Below are 24,626 nucleotides of genomic sequence, written 5' to 3'. Positions count from 1 at the left end.
ACACACTTCAAACCATCTCTCATCTTACGTAAAAATCGTAAGTGGCAACACCTATACGAAGGACCGTTTGTTATAGTCAGGAAGCCACATATTGGTTGTTACGTGTTGGCAGATCCAGTTAGTGGACGAATAAAAGGACTTTACCACCATGTAGACCTAAAGAAGTACCATGAAAAACATTAAAAAAAATATCATTTGTTATGTTAAGCTGCAACTTGAAACAAGAGTGTGATCTGTTTAGAAAGTATGTGAATCAACAGCATGTACATGTATTCTGCAGGTGACGTAATCGTTTGAGTGAGGTGGACACAAAGTAATGATGGAGCTTGAAAGATATGAAGTGATTGAAGAAGGTACTCTGCGGATTTGGAAAATAAGATTTGCTTTAGTTTTAAGGTAGTTTTAAGTTTCTTGAGCAATAAAAGACTGCAGTCGTTGAATTGAGTAAGGGATGTGCCAAAGTGCCACCTGCTGTTTTAGTTTTAAGTTATGGCAAATCTCCTTTTTACCAAGTAGTAAAGGTTTTCTTTAAATCCCTCATTCAGACCAGAATGTCCGTATATGTGAAGTATTAACCTAAGTTAAGCTTTCAAAGGATTGATATTTTAAGTCGCTAGAATCATGTACGATGCAAAACTGATACATTGTAATCTGTAGATTACACCGAGTATAAGCAGCAACATATAGTTAATGTACAAAGAAATTAATAATGGTAACCGCAACTGGAGAGCAACTTTAATTTATTTATTACTATGAGTCAACCAGTTAAGAAATTTGCATTTATAATAAGAATCAGGTCCTGTATTGGAGAAACTTAGAGAGACTATTCCTATGTCACGAGTATTATACAGAAACCTTCGATATTAATACACCTAGTTGAGGGCTGAGATAATCTGCTTATATTCTTCTGCTATGTCCGCATGCCGTGATTTTGAGATATATATTTGAAGATGCTTTGGAAGCGGATTTGTGCGACATTTTAATACTGAAGTCAAGTTATGCCACGTGGATGACACTAAAAACGGTGGAGCCGAAGAATGAATTTGCTCAACTGATTATTTCACCTATTATCTATCTTCGTATCTTTCATTTCTTTGCACTATCCTATTGTAGTTTTCTTCTTTAGCATTCTTACCTTTCTACCCTACCCGGTAGGGGAAGAAATTTGGAAATTGGTTCAAAAGACTTGACGTGTGTATGTTGTGTGTATTGACGATCGTGGCTCGTTGGTTAATGCATATCTGCAGTTACTTATCGAAACGTGATGTAAATCTGATTTGCTGTGAGCAAAAGCAGCCTAGGAAATAGGAATAATTTTCCCGATTTCTGTTAGATGAAGTTTTGAACGTGAACTGTTCGGCACGCCAAAGTGGGTATATTTTACTGATTATTGATGTAACCGAAAAAAAGGCTGTTATAGAACAATAAGAAAAGGAAAAGAATCAGATTTAAAATACATGTAAAATCTAACGTGCATCAGAAGCATCATTCAGAATAGCAAACACGTTTTTCGTTAGGTCTTGGACAGTAATTAAAAAAAAACTATGTTTGTTTTGTAAATGATCCTTTTATGATAAGTAATTTTAGCATTACCTGTGCTACTCTGTGGTATAGAGACACCTATATGGACACGTATGGATTGCTGCGTGTGACTCAGTGAAAAAATGATGGACACGTGTGTAAAATCGTAATTTGACACATGTACGAGCACGAAAAACTAGTTATCCCTTGTGTGAATCAAAACTGTAATAAACTTATGGACACGAGTGATGTTCCGCGTGTGAAGTAGCATTACAAGTATTCTCACTTTGCAACGACGATACAGTGAATATCAGTCAAAGGATAGACACTGCAATAGGTGACAGTAGTCATTTTCATCGATGACTGTTCTTCGTCGCTGGTGCAGTCAATTTACCGTCCAGGTTGACCATGTCGCCTTGACGGGCTGCTCCAGTACCCACGATTCAACAAAATGCACAAATTTAAAAAAAAAGAGAAGGGTTGGTAGCCACTGAACATCTGCCTTGTGCAGGACGCGGACTGCCAACGCTGTTAAACCGCCAGTTCGTTACCATGTGACTGTGAAGCACTCTGGCAACATTCAATGACTGCTCGCCGGCCCGTACTCAACAATAAGCATTCCTCTCCGTAACGGGCGCGAGCGTGCTCCAGATTTGAGATGAAAATGGACATAAAAACAATAAAATGTTGATAAACTACGCACGATTTTACTATATTTACATTAAAAGGACACTAATGATGACTTTTCCTTAACTATGAAAATTGCTACGGCAATATTGCTAAATATATTGCTTAAGAAAGACCTGTACAAGACGAAACGTGTTTTGCTAATATTTGCTAACGAAAGAATATAAAACCTAGACACAAAATATGAATAATGTACAATGCATATGTACATAGTCTATGTAGTAATTTTTATTGTCTTAAATTCTTACTCTATATTCCCTTAGATTAAGATGCTAGTTAATGAGCAAGTCCTAATACAGATTTTTTTTCTGTATTTTCATGTGCTGAAACATGAATTGGAATGGGATTAAGACAGCCACCAAACTGACTCATTCGTCATTGAACCAGTCATCAACTTTCCTGATTCCCGACATGACCCGATGGATCGTCGAGTCAACAAATATCACTTTCCCCTTCACATAGTGAAATTCCCAGTGTTTTCCACCAGAATGTGAAAAGGTGATCCCCAGTTGTAGTGCAGTGAAAAGTGAAAGGCGATGAAAGAATTCCCCTGTGAAAATCACCCGAGTTCATGGGAAATACTCCCAGCTACAAAGTGAAGAGTGACGTCGCTACGAGAAAGACTGATAAATTTTTATGTTCTGTTCAAAATTGGTGGAAATGCACCAATACTGTAATCGAATTTTTTTTCTTATTGTCAATATTTATGTATATTTGTATCTGTATGTGTATTTAATTTGTACTTGTATCTATGTTAGTATTTCAATGTTTCAATTGACTGAATGAGAGTAATTCTTGAGAACCTATGTTAAATCCCTGAACACTTATGATGGCATCATGCCACAACCAAGTTTGATAATGATCAAGCAACTGTGAGTAGCTTTGACGACTTAGTATGAAACGTATAAAATTCTATGTGCCTTATGTTATGTTTGTTTTGCTCCCTACAAGGAGAGATCCTTAAATACTTCATTCACTAAGTACGTGAATCCAATAATATTACGACTGCGCGTGAGTCGTAACGATCTTTCAGACTCATTACTCCTCACGCGGGAAGCGATGTAATATTATTGGTATTTCCGTCCTACGAAAGCTTTGAGTACCCTTTGAAAGACATTTGTTTTGTATAATTTACATAACTGTAAAGATGCGCATCTAGCACGGACGCTAATACATCGATTGCGCAGTCAAAGAAACATTTTAACAGAAGCTGAACTGTTGTTCCGCTTCGATCTAAATAAAAGATGACAGTAAAAAAAAAAAAAAAAAAACTTTTGTAGACCTTCAGATTTTAATGTGCTTCTGCTTGTTATGTGAAAACGTAAAGGAGGTCGACTTTAAGTTAAAAAAGTGAGCGGTCTTGCTAGCGTGCAGACAACATTATTAATTAATAAAATTAAGGTAATTCATGTTCGAAACTGTAAATCAGCAAGTTATTGTTATCGGAGGTTCTGAACAATGCAAGAATTGTCTTCAACGAAAGGAGAAAAGTAGTGCCTATAATTTGTGACAAACGTGAACCAAGGAGACAGCACAGGACAGGCTGAAATCTGATCGCACCATACTGTTAGAAAAGTAATTATGTAAGTTGTATTGTTTATAAATAAGCCCTAATTTTGCTAGTGAGAATTGTTTGAATATATTTAGTGTTCACCAGACTTCTTATTCTGTTCTTTTCCTTTATACGTTTTTATCCTCCATGCCATATTATTTTTATAAATGTCAAACAGCCTTTACTACAGCAGAGAATACTGCGGCATCCTGGTCGTAGACAGAAGGCCGCTCCTTGTCTGCTATACAATTCATAGCTGCCCCATTTACTAATGATTTCATTTGCAAATGCATTTTTTTTACTGTTCATTGTGAAAGGTCCCTTAGGTAATTATAAAATTCATACTGATTACGTAAAGAAATCCGGGTTGTTCTTTTCCAAATAATAGAAGTCTTTGCGTAATCAAAACCTAGCCTCTTTCTGACAACGATCAGGAGCCGACCAGAAGACGGACGTCTTCGACCGCTTTCGTGTCTCCTGTGGCAAAGCTGTGCCAGACTGGAAACACGACATTCTAGTATGAAATACAGATTTAAATTGATAGAATTGAAATATATTTAACGTAATAATAATAATAATAATATTTTTTTTATCATACTAGACCTTGAAAGAATTACGAGGACAGTTTCTTAAACGTTTTGAGGACACTATCGTACACCTGTTTTCACTGTTTGCTGTTTCAGTTGAAAGCACCCAAGTGCTTGTGCAGATGTAACTGATTCACCTGCAAGGTAATTCCCGTTTCAACGACAAATCCTTTTACGTTTACACTGCCCAGGATGTCTACATTGCTTTCTTCAGATAGAGTTTCCATGCCTCTACAATGAGGTTGCAAAAATGTTACAATCGACATATTTGTGTGAAAAACCTTTCCTCGGTTATGAAACATAGGCCAAGATTACATGGAAACTTGAGTGTGAAAATCTGTGAAAGTCTTCTTCTGTCCTTATGCCAACAGTGCGTACCAGATAAAAATTATGTCTTCATTCCGCCAAAAAGAATTAAGTAATAATGAAAATTTGTTTTGGTTGAGATATAAGCTGATGTGAAATGTGGAATGTAGAATCAAGTCGCATGCAGTGCGACTGCATTGCCGTTTAGATGAGACGCGTTTACGGTTTCCCCCTCTCCCCCCATTAAGCACTCAGTGTGCTGTCGCCATATGGGAAATGTGCAACGAGGCTGAGCGCCGGCCCTGCCTTTAAGGATTCCTTGACTTACATCTACTCACCGCGTCCAGTCTTGAAGGTAACTAACGCTCAAGACTGTTACAATGTGTATTGAAGGCAAACCTGATTTGCTTTTATGCGACTGGTGCGAAATCCGAATAGACACATGCCAACCAGCTTTCGTTATGCCTCCTTTAACGTACCCCACAGAAAGAAGTCCAGAGGTGTAAGATCAGGAGAACGGGCTGGCCAATTTATGCGTCCTCCCCGTCCTATGAAACGCCCGTCGAACGTCCTGTCAAGGGTCAGCCTAGTGTTAATTGCGGAATGTGCAGGTGCACCATCATGCTGATACCACATACGTCGACGCGTTTCCAGTGGGACATTTTCGAGCAACGTTGGCAGATCATTCTGTAGAAACGCGATGTATGTTGCAGCTGTTTGGGCCCCTGCAATGAAGTGAGGACCAATGAGGTGGTCGCCAATGATTCCGCACCATATATTTACAGTCCACGGTCGCTGTCGCTCTACCTGTCTGAGCCAGCGAGGATTGTCCACGGACCAGTAATGCATGTTCCGTAGATTCACTGCCCCGTGGTTTATGAAACCCGCTTCGTCGGTAAACAGGTAGAACTGCAACGCATTCTCTGTTAATGCCCATTGACAGAACTGCACTCGATGATTAAAGTTATCACCATGTAATTGCTGATGTAGCGACACATGAAACGGGTGAAAGCGGTGACGATGCATTATGCGCATGACACTACTTTGACTCAGTCCACCGGCTCTCGCAATGTCCCGTGTACTCATGTGTGGGTTCATGGCAACAGCAGCTAACACACCAACTGCACCCGCTTCTCCTATGACGGGCCTGTTACGGACCCGTTTGCGTGCTACGACCATACCTGTTGCTTACAGTTGGCGGTAGACGTTTTGCAATGTGCGGCACGTTGGATGCTCTCTGTCCCGGTACCGTTCTGCATACACCCTGCAGGCTTCAGCTGCATTTCGTCGACACTCGCCATAGATGAGTATCATCTCCGCCTTTTCAGAGTTCGAATACACCATGGTCACAGTTCCTACAACACTACACTATCACAGACGTCTGGTAACACGGTGTACTACAGTTGGTCTGCGTGCGGAGACGAATGTAGAATAACAATAGCAGCAAGCGCTACATGCGGACACTGCGACAGCTAGTCCAAACCACAACAGTGCACTACAGCCACACTCGTAAACACGGTCGTCATCTTAAACATGTCCCTGCAGATGCTGTTCGCCGACCGTGCCCCGTGTTTGTTACAACACGCAACTGAACGTCGGAGGTTGCAAGCGTCAACTTTAGACTACAACATCTCCGGATGTAATTAACATTTTACAATGCAACAAACGGCACTGATTACGTATTTGTTTATATGTTCAGATTTGATAACAAAACTAACGTGGTTCCATTTAAAAAAAACGTAGGTTTGTGTTAAAAAACATACTTCCGTGCATTTTTGTATGAAACAATTACACTAGCCCCTCTCCTCACGTTCGGTCTGTGGAATCGGTTCGTCAGTATTTGATGTGGTTTACGAAATATATCCAGCGGTAACGTTAGGTGACTCACCCTGTATATAAAATTTATTCGTTGGGCTCATCTACGACCACGTTAAGTCTTGCTGCACTTAGGACTGAGCCTGGCTTTTTTTCTGAGCCCAGATTTTCCGCATTCGTTGTCAGTGGGTCTGCCTGTGCTCTTCTGTCCAAAGGACACTGTGTCTTCTTTTCGGTTGCTCGTCTCGGGTTATCCCATTTGCCACTACCTTCTTTCGGAAAAGAACTCTTGTCAAAAGCATATTCGGGTTTCATACGTAGCATCTGGAGGTCTTCTTTGGTGTTTTTAAACCATGGCATCGTAGTTTCTGATTTTGAATAAAAAAAGAGACATATTTTTGATTAACCTATTTCCCTCCCTTCGTTTGAGGTGACCATAAAAACCGTACCCGTCTTCTACGGATTGTGTCTGTAATTTTTTTCTATGGATGTGTTTTGGTGGATGCCATTCTTGTACTTGGATCCTAGGATTCTTCTAATGATTTTGCGTTCTTTTTTCTCCAGTTCTTCGAGGAGTCTTATCAGCGTTGAGGGATAAGGTTTCGGCTGCATACAAAACTACTGGCTTCAAAACTGTTTCGTAGTGACGTATCTTAGTGTTCTGGAAAAGGCATTTCTTGTTGTAGATCGTGCGGGATGTTTGGTAAGCTGTTTCTAGTTTGCGTATCCGTTCTCTAAGTGCTTCTTTGTCCAGTCCATTTTTCATGATGTCTCACCCAGGTACTTGAATTTGTCTACACGGGCAATGAGTCCATATTTCGTACGGAGTTTTGGTGGGGCGTCTTTAATGTTAGTCATGACTTCTGTTTTCTCAAATGATATTTGCAGACCACTTCGTTCAGCGATTTTTTTTAACAGTTCGATCAGAACTCTAGCGGTGTGTACGTCGTTTTACAGAATGGCAATATATATATATATATTTAAAAAAAGAATCATGTGAAATGGGTGTGATAATTACGGCAGACAACAAGAGAAGCACATGCTTCTCATGTATGATACGGGTTCATATTATCTTGCTTTCAGTGTAATACACTGAAAATATACACATATTCCAAAGTACTTCTTCATGAAGCGGTTGTAGCTTCTTGTTTATACGTGGACTTCACGATAATTCTTGTCTCTTGGCAGTTTACTAATTCATGGAACGTAAAAATATAACAACAATTTCGTTATTTAAGTAGAAAATTATTAAAAACAAAACTTACCTTATGACCATGTGACTGACAACTTTCTCACCGTTTGGAGCGCTAGTGTCGCCCCAGCTGTCAAACGGTAACAATTTTCACACCAGAGGGTGACGTGACTGTATGTACTATTAACCTTACAATAGCTGCGCTGTTTTTTTTTTGTTTTTTTTTTTTTAAATCTCTGTGAGTAGTCGCACTGAGGCATTGTAGTAGTAGTAGTAGTAGTCAGAAGGTTGTAACAGAGAGAGAATGGAGCTGTGGTGTGTAGACGACAATGACAATTGGAAAGTAATGTCTTTTTCGAAGTTGCTGTGATATTTGTGTAATTTGATGCGTAGTTCTGAGTTAAAGAACAGTGATCAGTAAATATTTTGGGTTAAGTTAAAAATCTGAGCTTGACAATGCAGCATCATGATGGAGTGCGACGTAAATGTGGAACGGTGGAATTATATTCGAAGGGGAGTAACCTAGTTTCATTTGAAGGGGAGTAAGCTGTTTTCAACACTGACTGGCTAGTTTACGGTTTTTCAATGAAGGCATTGACCGTCTTGTCTCACAGTGGGATAAATACACTGAATAACCAAAGAAACTAGTACACCTGCTTAATATCGTGTAGGGCCCCCGCGAGCGCGCAGAAGTGCCGCAACACGACGTGGCATGGACTCGATTGATGTCTGAAGTACTGCTGGAGGGAACTGACACCGTGAATCCTGCAGGGCTGTCCGTAAATCAGTAAGAGCACGAGGGGGTGGAGATCACTTTTGAACAGCACATTGCAAGGCATCCCAGATGTGCTCAATAATGTTCATGTCTGGGGAGTCTGGTATCCAGCGGAAGTGTTTAAACTCAGAAGAATATTCCTGGAACCTCTCTGTAACAATTCTGGACGTATGGGGTGTCGCATTGTCCTGCTGGAATTGCCCAACTCCGTCGGAATGCACAATGGACATGAATCAGGATGCTTACGCACGTGTCACCTGTCAGAGTTGTTTCTAGACGTCTGAGAGGTCCCATATAACTCCAACTATATACGCCCCAGACCATTACAGAACGTCGACCAGCTTGAACAGTCCCCTGCTGACATGCAGGCTCCATGGATTCGTGAGGCTGTCTCCATACTCGTACACGTGCATCCACTCGATACAATTTGAAACGAGACTCGTCGGACCAGGCAACATATTTCCAGTCATCAACGGTTCAATTTCTGCGTTGGCGGGCCCACGCGAGGCGTAAAGCTTTGTGTCGTGCAGTCATTAAGGGTACAAGAGTGGGCCTTCGGCTAGGAAAGCCCATATCGACAGTGTTTCATTGAAAGGTTCGCACGAACACTTGTTGAATTCCCAGCCTTGAAATCTGCAGGTATTTGCGGAAGGGTTGCATTTCTGTAACGTTTAGCGATTGTCTTCAGTCGTCGTTGGTCCCGTTCTTGCTGGAGCTCTTTCCTGCCGCAGCGATGACGGAGATTTGATGTCTTACAGGATTCCTGATATTCACGGTACACTCGTTAAATGATCGTACGGGAAAATCCCCACTTCATCGCTACCTCGGAGAGGCTGTGTCCCTTCGCTCTGCGCCGACTATAATACCACGTTCAAACTCACTTAATCTTGATAATCTGCCATTTTAGCAGCAGTAATCGATCTAACAACTGCGCCAGACACGCGTTGCCGACCGCAGCACCGTACTTTGCCAGTTTACATATCTCTGTGTTTGAATACGCATGTCTATAATAGTTTCTTTGGCGTTTGAGCGTATATTAACAGTTATGGTGATTAATTTTGAAATAATAAACAGTTAACTTAAATTTTTCCATCTGTCTCTTTTTCACAAACTGCCTATTGGCTTTTGTCTCGGGTTCTTCGGCCGACGTTCATCTAATGATTTTTCTGACGTTTCGCCAGCACGAGTGGCTGGCATTGTCAAAGCTTCACCCTCCATTGCCGGTGGTGAACTGGAGCCGAGCTCGCGGCCGCAGACTATATGTACCTGGCGCGCCAACGTCCGAGGGCTTCTCCGCGGTCATTTCCGGTGCGGTTCTCCTCTTGCTACCTGCGACGGTCGTTCGCTGCAGTACGGGAAGCCAGGATCCGTTTACCTTAAGGCTTTCCTCTTTCTTGTTGAAACTGTTCGCGTGTTTTGTATTTCTACAGCTTCTCTGAACAAGCGCGTGTGATAGTGCTTCTCTACAGCCAGAACTTCCGTGTCGGCGAATTTTATTACGTGGTCGGTCTCATTCAGTGCGTGCTCTGCCACGGCCGATTTCTCCACCTGCCCCAACCTGCAATGTCGCTTATGCTCTTTGATCCTGGTGTTAATGGATCGTTCAGTCATTCCGACATAAACTTTTCCGCATGTGCATGATATACGGTATGTGCCCGACATTGCAAGTGGGTCTCTTTTCTCCTTCGCCGATCTAAGACACTCTTTGATCTTCCTTGTCGGTTTGAAAATCGTCTTTACGCCATGTTTGCGCAATATACGGCCGATTCTGTCCGTCATTCTGGGAATGTATGGCAGAAAGGTCGTACCCGACATTTCTTTTTCTGGTTCCTTACTTCGCCGAGTGTTTAGCTCTGTTACACTTCTAATGTAATTTGTGGAGTACCCATTGCTCCTCAGAACAGTTTCCAGGTGTTGCATTTCTCTTTTGAGGTGTTGCGGCTCACATATTCGTCCTGCTCTCGTTACGAGCGTACTAATCATGCCTCTTTTCTGGCTCGGGTGGTGGTTTGAAAGTTTGTGCAGGTATCGGTCCGTGTGTGTCGGTTTTCGATACACGCTGTGTCCCAGGTTTTCGCCGTCCCTTGTGACCAGCACATCTAGAAATGGCAGTTTCTTGTCCCTTTTCTACTTCCATGGTAAATGTTATGTTGGCATGGAGGCTGTTCAAGTGTCTTAGGAAGTCACCGAGCTGTTCTTCACCATGGCTCCACACCACGAAAGTATCATCGAACGTCAGCCGAAGAACCCGAGACAGAAGCCAATAGGCCGTTTGTCAACAAGTGGCCACGAAAGCCTTAACAATTTTGTGTCTCTTTTTCATTTGACTGACCCTTATAACTTTAACAAGTTTCCATGGTTTGGGGGAGTAAATTTTATGTAGGTAGGAGTTACAAATATTTGTGAGGTAGACGATACTATTTGGTGGCTCACCGAAAGCGTCGACGAAGATCCTGACGAGCGCGGGCAAGGTGGCGGCCCTCACGGACAGCCCGGGCAGCGCCGGCCGCTCCGTCTCCGGCAGCACCCTCGCCGCTGCCGCTGCCTCTGCAACGAGATGCGGATGTCCCAGTCAGATACAGATCCAGTGCTCCCAAATGTTCATGATTTTTCACGCAGAGAAACAGCATAGTACCGCAGCGAAAAAAATACAGATTACGTAATTTATATATATATATATATTTGCCTTTTTGCAGGTATATGTCTGCAGTCCTGATATGCAATATCTGATGACAAATATCCAGACAACCCTGTGTACTGTGAAACTGACTACTAGATGTCACGATAAGTGAACCGGCCAGAGTAGCAGGAGGCTGGGAGTACTGTGCCGTCAAACGAAATGCAGTAGAAGAAGAATGGGTCGGTTAGGAGGGCTCGGTGACTTCGAACGTGGCCTAGGCATTGAATATCACCTGGGCAACAGGTCCATCAGGGACAGTTCAACAAATCTAAAGCTACCCAGGCCAACTGTTGGTGATGCGATTGTGAAGTGGCAACGCGAAGGAAGCATCACATCTAAATTAAGATCATGCAAACGTCATTTATTGGCGGGCCGGTAACTTCAAGTATTGCGGGGGTGGTTACAAAACATGAAATGAAATCAATTCGATTGTGAAGTGGAAACGTGAAGGAACAGTCATATCTAAATCAACATCATGCAAATGTCATTTACTGGCGGACCAGTACCGTCAAGTATTGCGGGGGTGGTTACAAAATATCGCATGAAATAAGCGAAACGAATCACTTGCGAATTACTTAGTCCTACCAGCAGTCCATTAGTGCCATGACTCTGTGTAATTAGTTAAAAGCACTGGAACACAATAGTCGACGAGCTCGTCATAACTGTAATCAGAGCTAAGCGATGCCTGAGAGTGTGTAAAGAGCGGCGCCACTGGACAGTGGATGACTTCAAACGAATGATTTGGAGTGATCAATCAAGATATATCCTGTGATAATGCGACGGAAGGGTCTGGATTTGGAGATCATCATGTAAAGTGCCAACACTGAAATATGGAGTAGGTGATATTACAATAGGGGGAGTTTTTCGTGGTTAGAGTGTAACCCCTTATTGCGCTTAAGAAAACGCTAAATGTGGGAGGATATGAATATATATTTTACAGCATTGTATACTGCATACAGCAGAGGAACAGTTCGGAGCCTATGATTGCATCAGAATGACAATGCAAAGCAGCGTATATGAGGCAATGGTTTGTCGACAATAACATCCCTGAAATGGATAACATCTCTGATGTGGACTGTCTTGTCCAAAGTCCCGACCTGAAGCTAATAGAACACCTTTGGGGTGGACATTATTGCACCAGGGTGCATTATACGAGGGCTATTCGGAAAGTAAGGAACGATAGGTCGCGAAATGGAAACCACAGTGAAAATCAAAACTGTTTTATTTGAAACGGTTAGCTACACGTTCCAACTACTTCTCTACACAGTCACTGCTCAGACTTAGACATCTGTCGTAGCGTTGTACCAACTTTTCAATTCCCTCGTTATAGAAGACAGCCGCCAGTACTTTTCAACAATTTTCTACTCTGGACTGCAGCTCGTTATATGTGTTAAAATATTACCTTCATAGCCAGCGGTTCATTTAAGCAGAGATGAACCTTGGGGGTAGCCAATTATTCTGGATGATCAAACACTTCCCATCGAAAACGCTGCAGGAGCATCTTCATTGCCCCTGCAGAGTGCGGCCGAAATTGTCGTGTAGAATGAACCACATGAAACTTATCATATGTAGATTGCATAGCTTCAGGCGAAATTTTTCGCCAGGCCCTCATTGTATTGTACAGGACTATTACAAATGATTGAAGCGATTTCATAAATTCACTGTAGCTCCATTCATTGAGATATGGTCACGACACACTACAGATACGTAGAAAAACTCATAAAGTTTTGTTCGGCTGAAGCCGCACTTCAGATTTCTGCTGCCAGAGCGCTCGAGAGCGCAGTGAGACAAAATGGCGACAGGAGCCGAGAAAGCGTATGTCGTGTTTGAAATACACTCACATCAGTCAGTCATAACAGTGCAACGACACTTCAGGACGAAGTTCAACAAAGATCCACCAACTGCTAACTCCAGTTGGCGATGATATGCGCAGTTTAAAGCTTCTGGATGCCTCTGTAAGGGGAAATCAACGGGTCGGCCTGGAGTGAGCGAAGAAACGGTTGAACGCGTGCGGGCAAGTTTCACGCGTAGCCCGCGGAAGTCGACGAATAAAGCAAGCAGGGAGCTAAACGGACCACAGCCGACGGTTTGGAAAATCTTACGGAAAAGGCTAAAGCAGAAGCCTTACCGTTTACAATTGCTACAAGCCCTGACACCCGATGACAAAGTCAAACGCTTTGAATTTTCGGCGCGGTTGCAACAGCTCATGGAAGAGGATGCGTTCAGTGCGAAACTTGTTTTCAGTGATGAAGCAACATTTTTTCTTAATGGTGAAGTGAACAGACACAATGTGCGAATCTGGGCGGTAGAGAATCTTCACGCATTCGTGCAGCAAATTCGCAATTCACCAAAAGTTAACGTGTTTTGTGCAATCTCACGGTTTAAAGTTTACGGCCCCTTTTTCTTCTGCGAAAAAAACGTTACAGGACACGTGTATCTGAACATGCTGGAAAATTGGCTCATGCCACAACTGGAGACCGACAGCGCCGACTTCATCTTTCAACAGGATGGTGCTCCACCGCACTCCCATCATGATGTTCGGCATTTCTTAAACAGGAGATTGGAAAACCGATGGATCGGTCGTGGTGGAGATCATGATCAGCAATTCATGTCATGGCCTCCACGCTCTCCCTACTTAACCCCATGCGATTTCTTTCTGTGGGGTTATGTGAAAGATTCAGTGTTTAAACCTCCTCTACCAAGAAACGTGCCAGAATTGCGAGCTCGCATCAACGACGCTTTCGAAGTCATTGATGGGGACATGCTGCGCCGAGTGTGGGAGGAACTTCATTATCGGCTTGATGTCTGCCGAATCACTAAAGGGGCACATATCGAACATTTGTGAATGCCTAAAAAACCTTTTGAGTTTTTTTATGTGTGTGCAAAGCATTGTGAAAATATCTCAAATAATAAAGTTATTGTAGAGCTGTGAAATCGCTTCAGTCATTTGTAATAACCCTGTATTGTATGTTAACCAGAGGCCTAGAAACGATGGAGAGGCTCCGTCCCTACCGCAGCGGCAATCGTCCACAACCCCATGACGAACACTGCAGTCCACTTCACCCCTCTGCCGCCCCACACCGAAGTCAGGGTTATAGTGCGGTTCGGCACCCGGTGGACCCCCCAGGCAACGTCTCACACCAGACGAGTGTAACCCCTATGTTGGCGTGGTAGAGTAGTGGTGGTGTACGCGTACGTGGAGAACTTGCTTCCGCAGAAATCGCCGACATAGTGTAGCTGAGGCGGAATAAGGGGAACCAGCCTGCATTCGCCGAGGCAGATGGAAAACCGCTAAAAGCTATCCACAGACTGGCCGGCTCACCGGACCTCGACACAAGTCCGCCAGGAGGATTCGTGCTGGGGATCAGGCGCTCCTTCCCAATCCGAGCCGGCCGAAGTGGCCGTGCGGTTAAAGGCGCTGCAGTCTGGAACCGCATGACCGCTACGGTCGCAGGTTCGAATCCTGCCTCGGGCATGGATGTTTGTGATGTCCTTAGGTTAGTTAGGTTTAAGTAGTTCTAAGTTCTAGGGGACTAATGTCCTCAGCAGTTGAGTCCTATAGTGCTCAGAGCCAACCCAATCCGGGAAGCCGTGCACTAGACCGCACAGCTAACCGGCCACGCCCTCATACTTGGAGGAAGACGCTAATTTCTAGCCGTCTTTACGTTCTCACTGTGTGCTCAGAACTGAAAAGTGCGACATGATGCGATCGACGGGCGTACTAGACACAGTGCCCAACGCATCTGCTCAAAGCTCCATCAGATTTTCACTGTATTTGGCCATTTCGCGACCGATCGTTCCTTACTTTCCGAATAATCCTCCTATATTATTTTATTTGCACTACTACTTTCTGGCACTGTCCATTGTCAAGGGTAGGTATAAAACATAACACAACATAATAAAAAAAGAGCGCTAAAACATGAAAGATCGTCATCTATAGCATTTCTACGTTATTAAAACGCCACTTCAAGTCCGAACCACCACTGCAAATCATACTATATACACTTGTTCGTGTTACTGACACATGCACGTACTCCATGGGAAAATCTTAACTGTCAGGCAGACAATAAAAATACAGAGTTCTTACTACATTTTCAGAATGCCGCCGAGATGATTTTTGAGGTGGTTTATCTTCAGAAGAGCCAAAATGCAAATTTCTCCTACCAAAATCTCCAACAAGTCAGCCATCGTTGGGGAAAATGTGTTATATTGAAGGGTGAATATGTACAGAAAGACTAACACAATAAGCAAATCTCACGGTCGCAATAGATTTTTTTCGAGGCGCTAATTAATCGAATGACTACCACTCGCACAGGTTTAAGAGGCAACTGAATCAGACGTTGATTAGGAAAACTTGTCACATTCGTATTCCATATTCGTAATTCCGAAACTCTTAGACATAATGACAGAGACCGGTATAGTCTCGTCAGGTTATTGACAGAAAATTTCCCATTTCTGTATGCTTAGACCTCTAGTAACCCACTAAAATACTCAGCTCTAAATCTGGAGCGAAAGCTGGCCTGTATCTCCAGCTACTAACCACCCAACAGAAACTCCACCATAAACTAACGCTACAAGGCTCGCCATTAAAACTGCAACATCAGACAGGATAGGATGTAACATCGTTTCACACATTGTGTGCATACATTATAGTGGGAAGAATAGGTTATTAAATTTGAAGCTGATTTGAGGGTACATAGAGCGCGAAATTTAGTACACAATGGTGAACTTCTGTCAACACCAATGGCTGTAACTCGGCAGGGCGCCGAATTGAACGGAGCTTGGATGACGGATGATAAAGATATGTCATTCCCTGCTGTCTGAGGCCTAAAAGAAAGACACACCATGGTGCGTACATTACAGCACGTGACACTGCATGTCTTACGAGTACCAGCTGCCGTCTCCTGCAGAGAGCGAGTATCTATTTCAGACGAGTTTATTAGTTCTTGACTATGAGTCTAAATGGAAGCAAGCATACGTACACAGCAATATGGTCGTGTAGTGAATAAGAAAAACTACGGATTTTCGAGGGAAGACAAGGTTCACTTATTACAAAAACTGGTGTTTGCGCGTTGCAGGGATTCCGGATACAATTTACAGGATGTGCACGGTAGCGACATACTAAGTCATCGACAACAAATTGCGCGCGACATAGATTACAGTGATTTCAAGGGGAGCAGTGGATGGTTGAATAACGTCGAACGGTGCTGCAGAACTGGAAGACGTAATAAAACGAAATTTCAAACAAAGCGTCGACTTGACGATGCACAGCAAACTAACGGAATCGGCCCGAAAATTTGTAGATGTGGTAAACAAACTTACCCCATCGTTCAGTAAGGAATTTGTTTACAACTTCGACGAACTCTGATTTGAAGGTGAAATGCGTAAGGAAGGCATCCTGGAAATTAGAGGTACCAAGAGAGTTGCATCAAGATCAACTAACATCAATGCCTTAACAATTACGCCGACTGTTAATCTGGACGGTAGATTGGCGGGAAAGTTATTCATTGTGCTGCGAGAAGCTAGAGGTGCTCTGCTCTCTACGATTCTTTCTCGTGTGCGTGATCTTGCAACAGCAGTAGGAATATTTACGTCACAGTAAAGAAGAGCGGAAGAACGGGCGTAAGAGAACCATGGTATGAGCACTGCTATTGGCCAATATCTGGTCAAAAAACTTGAATTGGTTGATTGATGGTCTGTGTATAAAAATCATACTCCTTTAGAGGAAACTATTTCTCCTGAGAAAGTGAGTGACATTGCAGTAAATGCCACCTGGAATCACTGGACAAATTTCAGCCTCTGAACGTTTTCTTTCCTTGCCTGTGAAATATATTACGCGCTATCTGCAGCTACGCCTTAAGGATAGCCGGTTTCATGATAAGCTCCACGGCAGACTGCTTCGCATTCGGTGACGTGCCAACACATCCCATCAGTTCTCAGCATCCCGTTCCACTAACACGATTCTGTACGCATTCTTTAAGACTAGATACCTAGATTAACGTCCTGCACGGTTTGTACCTCCCATGGAGTTCGCCTTCGCTCTTGGTGGTGCGAACTTTTGTGATCACTGTGGAGCGCCATTTTTCATTCGGTGTTCATGGTACAAGCTAATGGTTTGTTTTGAACTTTTGTCGAATGTCCACGATGTCCATTTTGTGACGTGTAACACATACCTCCAGTAGAAGGTTGATCTCTGCGCGTGCTGATACTGCAGTTCAGCAGGTGCCAACATTCAGTACTGTCGTGCTAGTGTGCGGACGACCTGGGAGTGGATCAGCCTTCAGGCAGCTTCAGCAGTTTGATCGACTGCCGCCTTAACAGCAGCTACACCCTAGTCATTCGCCTCCACTCCAGAATTCTCTAGGCGATACAGAAACATGTCTCTTCCTCAAACTCAGCACTCGGTCGTTCTACTTAAACCCCTTGATCTAGGCAAACCTGAGCCCTACTATGACGTACAGCTTGTGCCAGGCGTCGCCGTAGTTACGGCGCGCCTACGTTTGCCGAGAAGCAGCGACCGCCTTGTGACTGTTTGAGCCCGGGGCCGCCAGCGTCCGTGGTTGAAGCCGAGCCGTGAGTTCCAGACAGCCCAGCAACGGACGTCACCTGCCATCGCTCTCCAGCCTACAGTTTCGTGTTCATCACCTGGGTAGTACTGCTAGGCTCGCCTGCCTAGCCCTGGGTACACCTGGCTCGACGCTCGCGCCGTATACTGTCTGCCTGCTGCAGGTGCACTGATCTACACTACTGGCCATTAAAACTGCTACACCAAGAAGAAATGCAGATGATACACGGGTATTCATTGGACAAATATATTATACTAGAACTGACATGTGATTACATTTTCATGCAATTTGGGTGCATAGATCCTGAGAAATCAGTACCCAGAACAACCACCTCTGGCCGTAATAACGGCCTTGATACGTCTGGGCATTGAGTCAAACAGAGCTTGGATGGCGTGTACAGGCACAGCTGCCCATGCAACTTCAACACAATACCACAGTTCATCAAGAGTAGTGACCGGCGTATTGTGACGAGCCAGTTGCTCGGCCGCCATTGACCAGACGTTTTCAATTGGTGAGAGATCTGGAGAATGTGCTGGCCATGGCAGCAGTCGAACATTTTCTGTATCCAGAAAGGCCCGTACAGGACCTGCAACATGCGGTCGTGCGTTATCCTACTGAAATGTAGGGTTTCGCAAGGATCGAATGAGGGGTAGAGCCACGGGTCGTAACACATCTAAAATGTAACGGCCACTGTTCAAAGTGCCGTCAATGCGAACAAGAGGTGACCGAGACGTGTAACCAATGGCACCCCATACCATCACGCCGGGTGATAACGCCAGCGTGGCTATGACGAATACACGCCTCCAATGTGCGTTCACCGCGATGTCGCCAAACACGGATGCGACCATCATGATGCTGTACACAGAATCTGGATTCATCCGCAAAAATGACGTTCTGCCATTCGTGCACCCAGGTTCGTCGTTGAGTACACCATCGCAGGCGCTACTGTCTGTGATCCAGCGTCAAGGGTAACCGCAGCCATGGTCTCCGAGCTGATAGTCCATGCTGCTGCAAACGTCGTCGAACGGTTCGTGCAGATGGTTGTTGTCTTGCAAACGTCCCCATCTGTTGACTCAGGGATCGAGACGTGGCTGCACGATCCGTTGCAGCCATGCGGATAAGATGCCTGTCATCTCGACTGCTAGTGATACGAGGCCGTTGGGATCCAGCACGGCTTTCCTTATTACCCTCCTGAACCCAACGATTCCATATTCTGCAAACAGTCATTGGATCTCGACCAACGCGGGCAGCAATGTCGCGATACGATAAACCGCCATCACGATAGGCTACAATCCGACCTTTATCAAAGTCTGAAACGTGATGGTACGCATTTCTCCTCCTTACACGAGGCATCACAACAACGTTTAACCAGGAAACACCGGTCAACTGCTGTTTATGTATGAGAAATCGGTTGGAAACTTTCCTCATGTCAGCACGTTGTAGGTGTCGCCACCGGCGCCAACCTTGTGTGAAAGCTAATCATTTGCATATCACAGCATCTTCTTCCAGTCGGTTAAATTTCTCGTCTGTAACACGTCATCTTCGTGGTGTAGCATTTTTAATGGCCAGTAGTGTGTGTTCATGTATGATTGTTGATAGAGTTTAGCAACACACTCACTGCCTACGTTGTCTGCACCTTCACCCACCTCCAGCAGAGAACCGCTCGTCCACACCTCGCCGAAGGAAAACTCCGTTACATTTGAAGGCTGTAATGTTGGACCAACTGAGGGCAGACTCGAAGAGGAGCAGTGCCAGTCAGCGCATGATTTCAAGAAGACCCCACTTTCTTTGTTTCGGGCCTGACAGATTGTGTTTTTTTATCCATCACTTTTCTTTCCTTGCGTTTCTTGTCTATTTGGGTTTATTGTACACCTGTGGTGGTGGTTGTAAGCAAAAATGTGTGTCGGTAAAAGTGACAACCGAAGAGGCAATCCAGCACTTGCTTGATGATGTCGCTCAACTACAAGTATTAGTAGCGTTCTCCCATAAGTTCAGTAAACACAACAGGAATATATATCAGAGACTTCGCCACTTAAAACAGTCTGCCAACGGTGGAGTAATTTTTAGATCCCGCTACTAGAAATCACGTGATTTTGAGGTGAAGAACCCGTCGAGCATGTTCGGAGCGCATTTTCACCCAGAAAGGAAGTGCCTTGAAGGGTGTTCGATTGAGAGCGGAAAAGGTGAAAATCTAAGGGGCAAGATCAGGTGAATAAGGTTGGTGTGGAATGACTTCCGACACATACTAAGTATTAGTTCGCTATTCGTTCGTCTAGAGGACGACACAATTAAGTAAGCTACATTCCTGCATCACAACAGGCGTCTCAATTCGGGCAACTCCTACTGTTAGCCGGAAATGTGAATCATTTCCGCCACAGGTCACACGTACATATTTGATTGCTATACTTACAATTAAATATTACGATCGTGGTCTCAATTGGACGACATTTGACAATGAGCAAAGTATCGGAAATACACCCTGCTGACAGCTGTGGCTCTGGAAATAGAAATACCTGTACCATTCTTATGGCTTGACACACTCTCTCATTTGCTGTCACAGTATTCCACGTCCAATCCATACCTCCTTGCGATTGGACATAGTCATTTCCTTCGCCCATGCCGGAACACACATACATACTTTACAAGCCTGATGCTCATGGCGAACCTATCAAGCACTCCCTTCTACTAAGTATAATTCTTGGACAATAACTGATTGCTGGCGATATGAAATAATAGTGAGAGAAAATCAGCTATGGGTGGACATGTCTCATAAGTTCTTCTTGCAAGTGGTACCACTGTGTCTTGGAACGAGACGTGTAAGCCTCTTAAAAACCGTCAGATGTTAGAAAACACGACCGTACTATCACAAGCGGTCTTGGTACTACAGGTGCACATAAGTGTCAATGTTAAAAGCCATACCGGCTTTATAAATCGAGGTAATGAATGAAGTGGTTTTCCCAGACAAATACTGCGATACTGAATATAGACAGTGATCGCCGGAGTGTATATTATCAGATCAACAGTGCGGTTACATGTCGCTCACGGTGCACCCTCGTAATAAAATTACCGAATTTAGAAACTGATTTAGCTAAGGAATGTAGTATAAAACCGGTGTTTGCAACTCCCTCATGCCGCTGCTAGATATTTCTCCAGTATTTGTAACGCATTCTGTCTCGGTGTCATGTCAGAGCTTCAGTGATATATCGACTAGGTTACAGGCAATGGTTGATTGTAAAGGATCGCAAACGGTAGATGGTGTGCTGATTGAAGTCGCAATAAAAGTGCACTAGCTTTCCAGATCTCTAGTGCTACGCTTCCGGTAGAAATGATGTCTATGATTTGAAATCATGTCTTTCCATTTAACCACATACCTGCATTGCATCCGATGGAGAAGTCCTTTAATGATTACACCCACTAGTGAATCATATTTTGGGTACCCTCATATTTCAAAACGAGTCACCTTCTTCGAACCTATCTGCTACAGTAAAATTGTAGATAGTCCCTATGCCTCTTGCAGCTGTTACCATTTCTGCAGCTTCATGGATGTGAACGTTCCGATTTAAATCACAACTGAGTAGAAGTCGGTGAAAGCTATATTCACCACCTACTGCTACCCTTGTAGAAACAGGCTAAGCTGAGTTAGTGCGACAGGACTGTGTTTTGACAATTCGATGAAAATGGGAAGATGTTGTCATAGCTAGCCAACTGTGCACAATGTGTAAGGTCAGCACCAAATGAAGCTCGCTCCTGCAACACTAGGTAGTATAAAAGACAGTACGGGAACTGGGAGAAGGATGAGGATGTTGCTACTGCATACAGATACTGCAGTCCGAAGAAGATTCGCATCCCTCAGGGCCCATTCATGTCCATCACCCCAACATTTCATCACTGTTATTTTGTACCATCCAACAGAGAAAATTATGAACTATGAAAGCTACACTAAATCCAATCGAGAACTCGATAAGACTTTTACTGCTTCTCTCTCCTCCCATATATTGAAAACAAATACCGTATGCGTGCCGGCACTGAGCACATGTGGCGATCCTATTAAATATACAGGTATTGATCCACTGCACAGACCAGTTTAAAGTTTCATCACCTGTACTGTGGGAAGATGACCGTATCCCACCAACTATACTGTAAGTCACAAGAGACGCTCCCTGTGACCCTGTGTCATTGTTTGAAACATTGTTTTCTCTGCTTATCACGCTATGTACAGTGCCATGCATTTGTTTTTTCCCACCATGACTTCGAGGTACAGACCTCTAAACTGACATTAACACGTTTTGATCCATTGCCTCTTGCTGAAAACTAGACGTCACACGGTGTAAATCATGTTGTTACTGTTGCTACCATAACACGCCACACACACACTGGATGATTTACAATAAAAGATAATTACAACATAAGGAAACTGGAAAAGTTTGGCAGCGTTGTGGAGCGTTTCCAAACTGCAGTCCGAAGGTGATTGACGACCTCTACATTTAAACTCATCTGTAATGGTGACGGAATAGCTGATGGCTCTGCATTCAGTTTTGACTGATTTCTGATATTGCAGTCACATATGCGATCACTGTTTCGGTGCTAGCCATCTCCAGGTCTTGCTCCTCCACCAAAACTCTTTCTCCATCTCAAACAAGTGATGTCAGTCAATCTTTATGTGGCAACCAACAGCATACCAGTGGATGGATGGGATGGAAAAGACACCATCAACATACTGTAATAATAGGCATCACAGTTGATAGTGCGAACAATTTAGCAATTTTACAGTAATTTCAACACCGACCAATGACGTTACAGCATGTTCCCAGTTTCAGTATCATAGCTAAACTTCCCCTTCTCTACTTTGCGGGTATCATTGCGAATATAGATAGATGACTATACAGTACATCCATTCACTGTTAATTTTCGAACACGTACATCATCAAGGTATACCAGACAGCGCTCTACGTGTTTCTAGCACCTCGAGCATAGTGCATAATTTACAATCTGTCTCTATGCGGATGGGAGTCACAGAGCATTCTCGCAGTCTTAGGATAAAATTAGACACTGAAAGACCCTCTCGCACTGTTTTTGAACAACCCCCCACTGCAGCACTGTTACTGATTTAACCTGCGGCTGACCAGAAGTAGATCACTACATTCTGCGTCTCGTGAATGAATAGGCCTTGCCGAGTCCTCGCCCATCCAAGTGCACAAGATTTCTCCAGATGCACCCTGTTGAGAAGGTTAGCACCCTTATCGGTGTATAGTAACCGATTTGTAAGTGTTGTGATGTAATAGCAGACGGTTAAGAAGAACAAGAAACAGGTGGTTTTTATGAACGATGGAGCTCCAGACCGATGGAGTTCGAAGTATTTTTACGTAAATCAACTACGCTATTAATTTTAAAGTATTGTTCGAGTGTACCTAGTTATTAGCATCACGAGACTGAGCACAACTCGTTCCAGTTCTGCCAACAAGGAAAAATCCCTGGCAGCACCAGGAATCGAACTCTGGCCATCCACGTGGCACACAGCCACGCCAACCACTCAGTTATAGAGGCAGTCAGGATCACGATACTAGCAGCAGAAATCATTATAGTTGTATTTCAAAAAGCGAAGTTGATACATATTTCTCTGTGGCTAAAATGGCTATGAAAACAGACTTTATGTCATTTAGTGAAGACTTTCACAATTCACGTGGGTGAAAACAAAATTACGATATCTCATATGGTTCAGGAAATATCTGAGATGAGCAGTTAAGCTAAAACAACTTCTATACTAATGATTAGTTAGTACCTTTTAGGTATCATATTTAACTGCCTACAATAGATATTGAGTCGGTGACTATCAGACATATAGTATGTAATAAATTTCGTGTCTCTCTCGTCAAGATTAGTTCTTGAGAATTGACTCGTGTTCAGAGTTACTGATTCAGCTACTTAAGGAATGGCAATTTCAAAATCTTACGTCCCACACCTTATGTGGATACATTTCTATGTACGCCCCGTTCATAGCCTAGGGTGAACGTAATCAGTTCGCATGCTGATCACCCGCCTGCAGAGACCTCAAGTCAATACTGTCATATGGCAGTGAGTGAGTCTTTGTTTCGCTCATTATGCATTCGCGTCTAGTCCCACCATGCTATCTGTGGTGCATTCGCTAAGTATCTAATCTACCTTCGTTCGTCACAATGCGATCTGCGAAACTGGGTACTAACAGACAGATGACGATGACATTGGAATCCATCCTAGTTGTTTCCCTCAACCCACGCTAAGATACGTCACATCTTTCGCCTCAGATCTTAGCTGGAATTGAAGAAAGTCGTTCTACGAAAGTAAATATGCAAGCAAATGAAGCAACTGTAGCCGAAGGCGAACGGATCATTATGGGTACAGGATGTGCTTTGACTGCTGCAAAAATGAGATGTCTATAGTGTCTGGTTAAAAGATCCTAGCTTCTTTTTGAGGGATATTCAAACGTTTCGCAGCATAGGATTACTAGAAGGGGCTACTAAAGAAACAATGATGATTAAACATTGCCATGTAAAACATTTCGCTACTCATGCTACATAAGTTGTCAGACGTACGCAAATAAATCGACTGGGATGCGAATATCCTCTAAGGGAGAAGTGTGGATCAAAACTAGCGTGTACTGTGTAACTTGGATGAGGATGTTTTCTACGTCATTTTGGACCACTATCTTCACTGAATGAATCTCTTAGCCATAACGTGCACTCGGGGATCCTTGGATATAACGAATTGCTGGCCGTTAAACTACAGTACCATGAAGGTGGCCTCCAACAAACAAGTTGTTTTTATGAAGTGCACTACATGCCAGGATATGCGATTTATTAGCATGTAGTATAAGGACGGGTCATGCAACGGGTTTTTCGTTCAGAAATCGCATTAGAATGTTGTTTGTTTGCAAGAGGATCGTCTTATACCCCATATAAGAACGAAAAA

At 43.6% G+C, this 24,626-nt stretch overlaps 1 protein-coding gene across 5 annotated transcripts in view; it reads right to left on the bottom strand.

Moving 5' to 3' along the window:
• Positions 1–24,626, bottom strand: part of LOC126187981 (ras guanyl-releasing protein 3-like) — a 437,195-nt gene that overhangs the window by 146,343 nt on the left and 266,226 nt on the right. For all 5 annotated transcript variants that reach the window (XM_049929381.1, XM_049929382.1, XM_049929384.1 and 2 more), the window contains one exon: positions 10,869–10,982. In XM_049929381.1, coding sequence (XP_049785338.1) covers positions 10,869–10,982 — 114 coding nt within the window. The remainder of the gene's footprint in view (positions 1–10,868; positions 10,983–24,626) is intronic.

Source organism: Schistocerca cancellata, chromosome 5 (assembly GCF_023864275.1).
Source record: "Schistocerca cancellata isolate TAMUIC-IGC-003103 chromosome 5, iqSchCanc2.1, whole genome shotgun sequence".
Classification (NCBI taxonomy): domain Eukaryota; kingdom Metazoa; phylum Arthropoda; class Insecta; order Orthoptera; family Acrididae; genus Schistocerca; species Schistocerca cancellata.
Note: the sequence above shows the minus strand (reverse complement) of the source record. Positions and strands in the feature narration are given on the sequence as shown.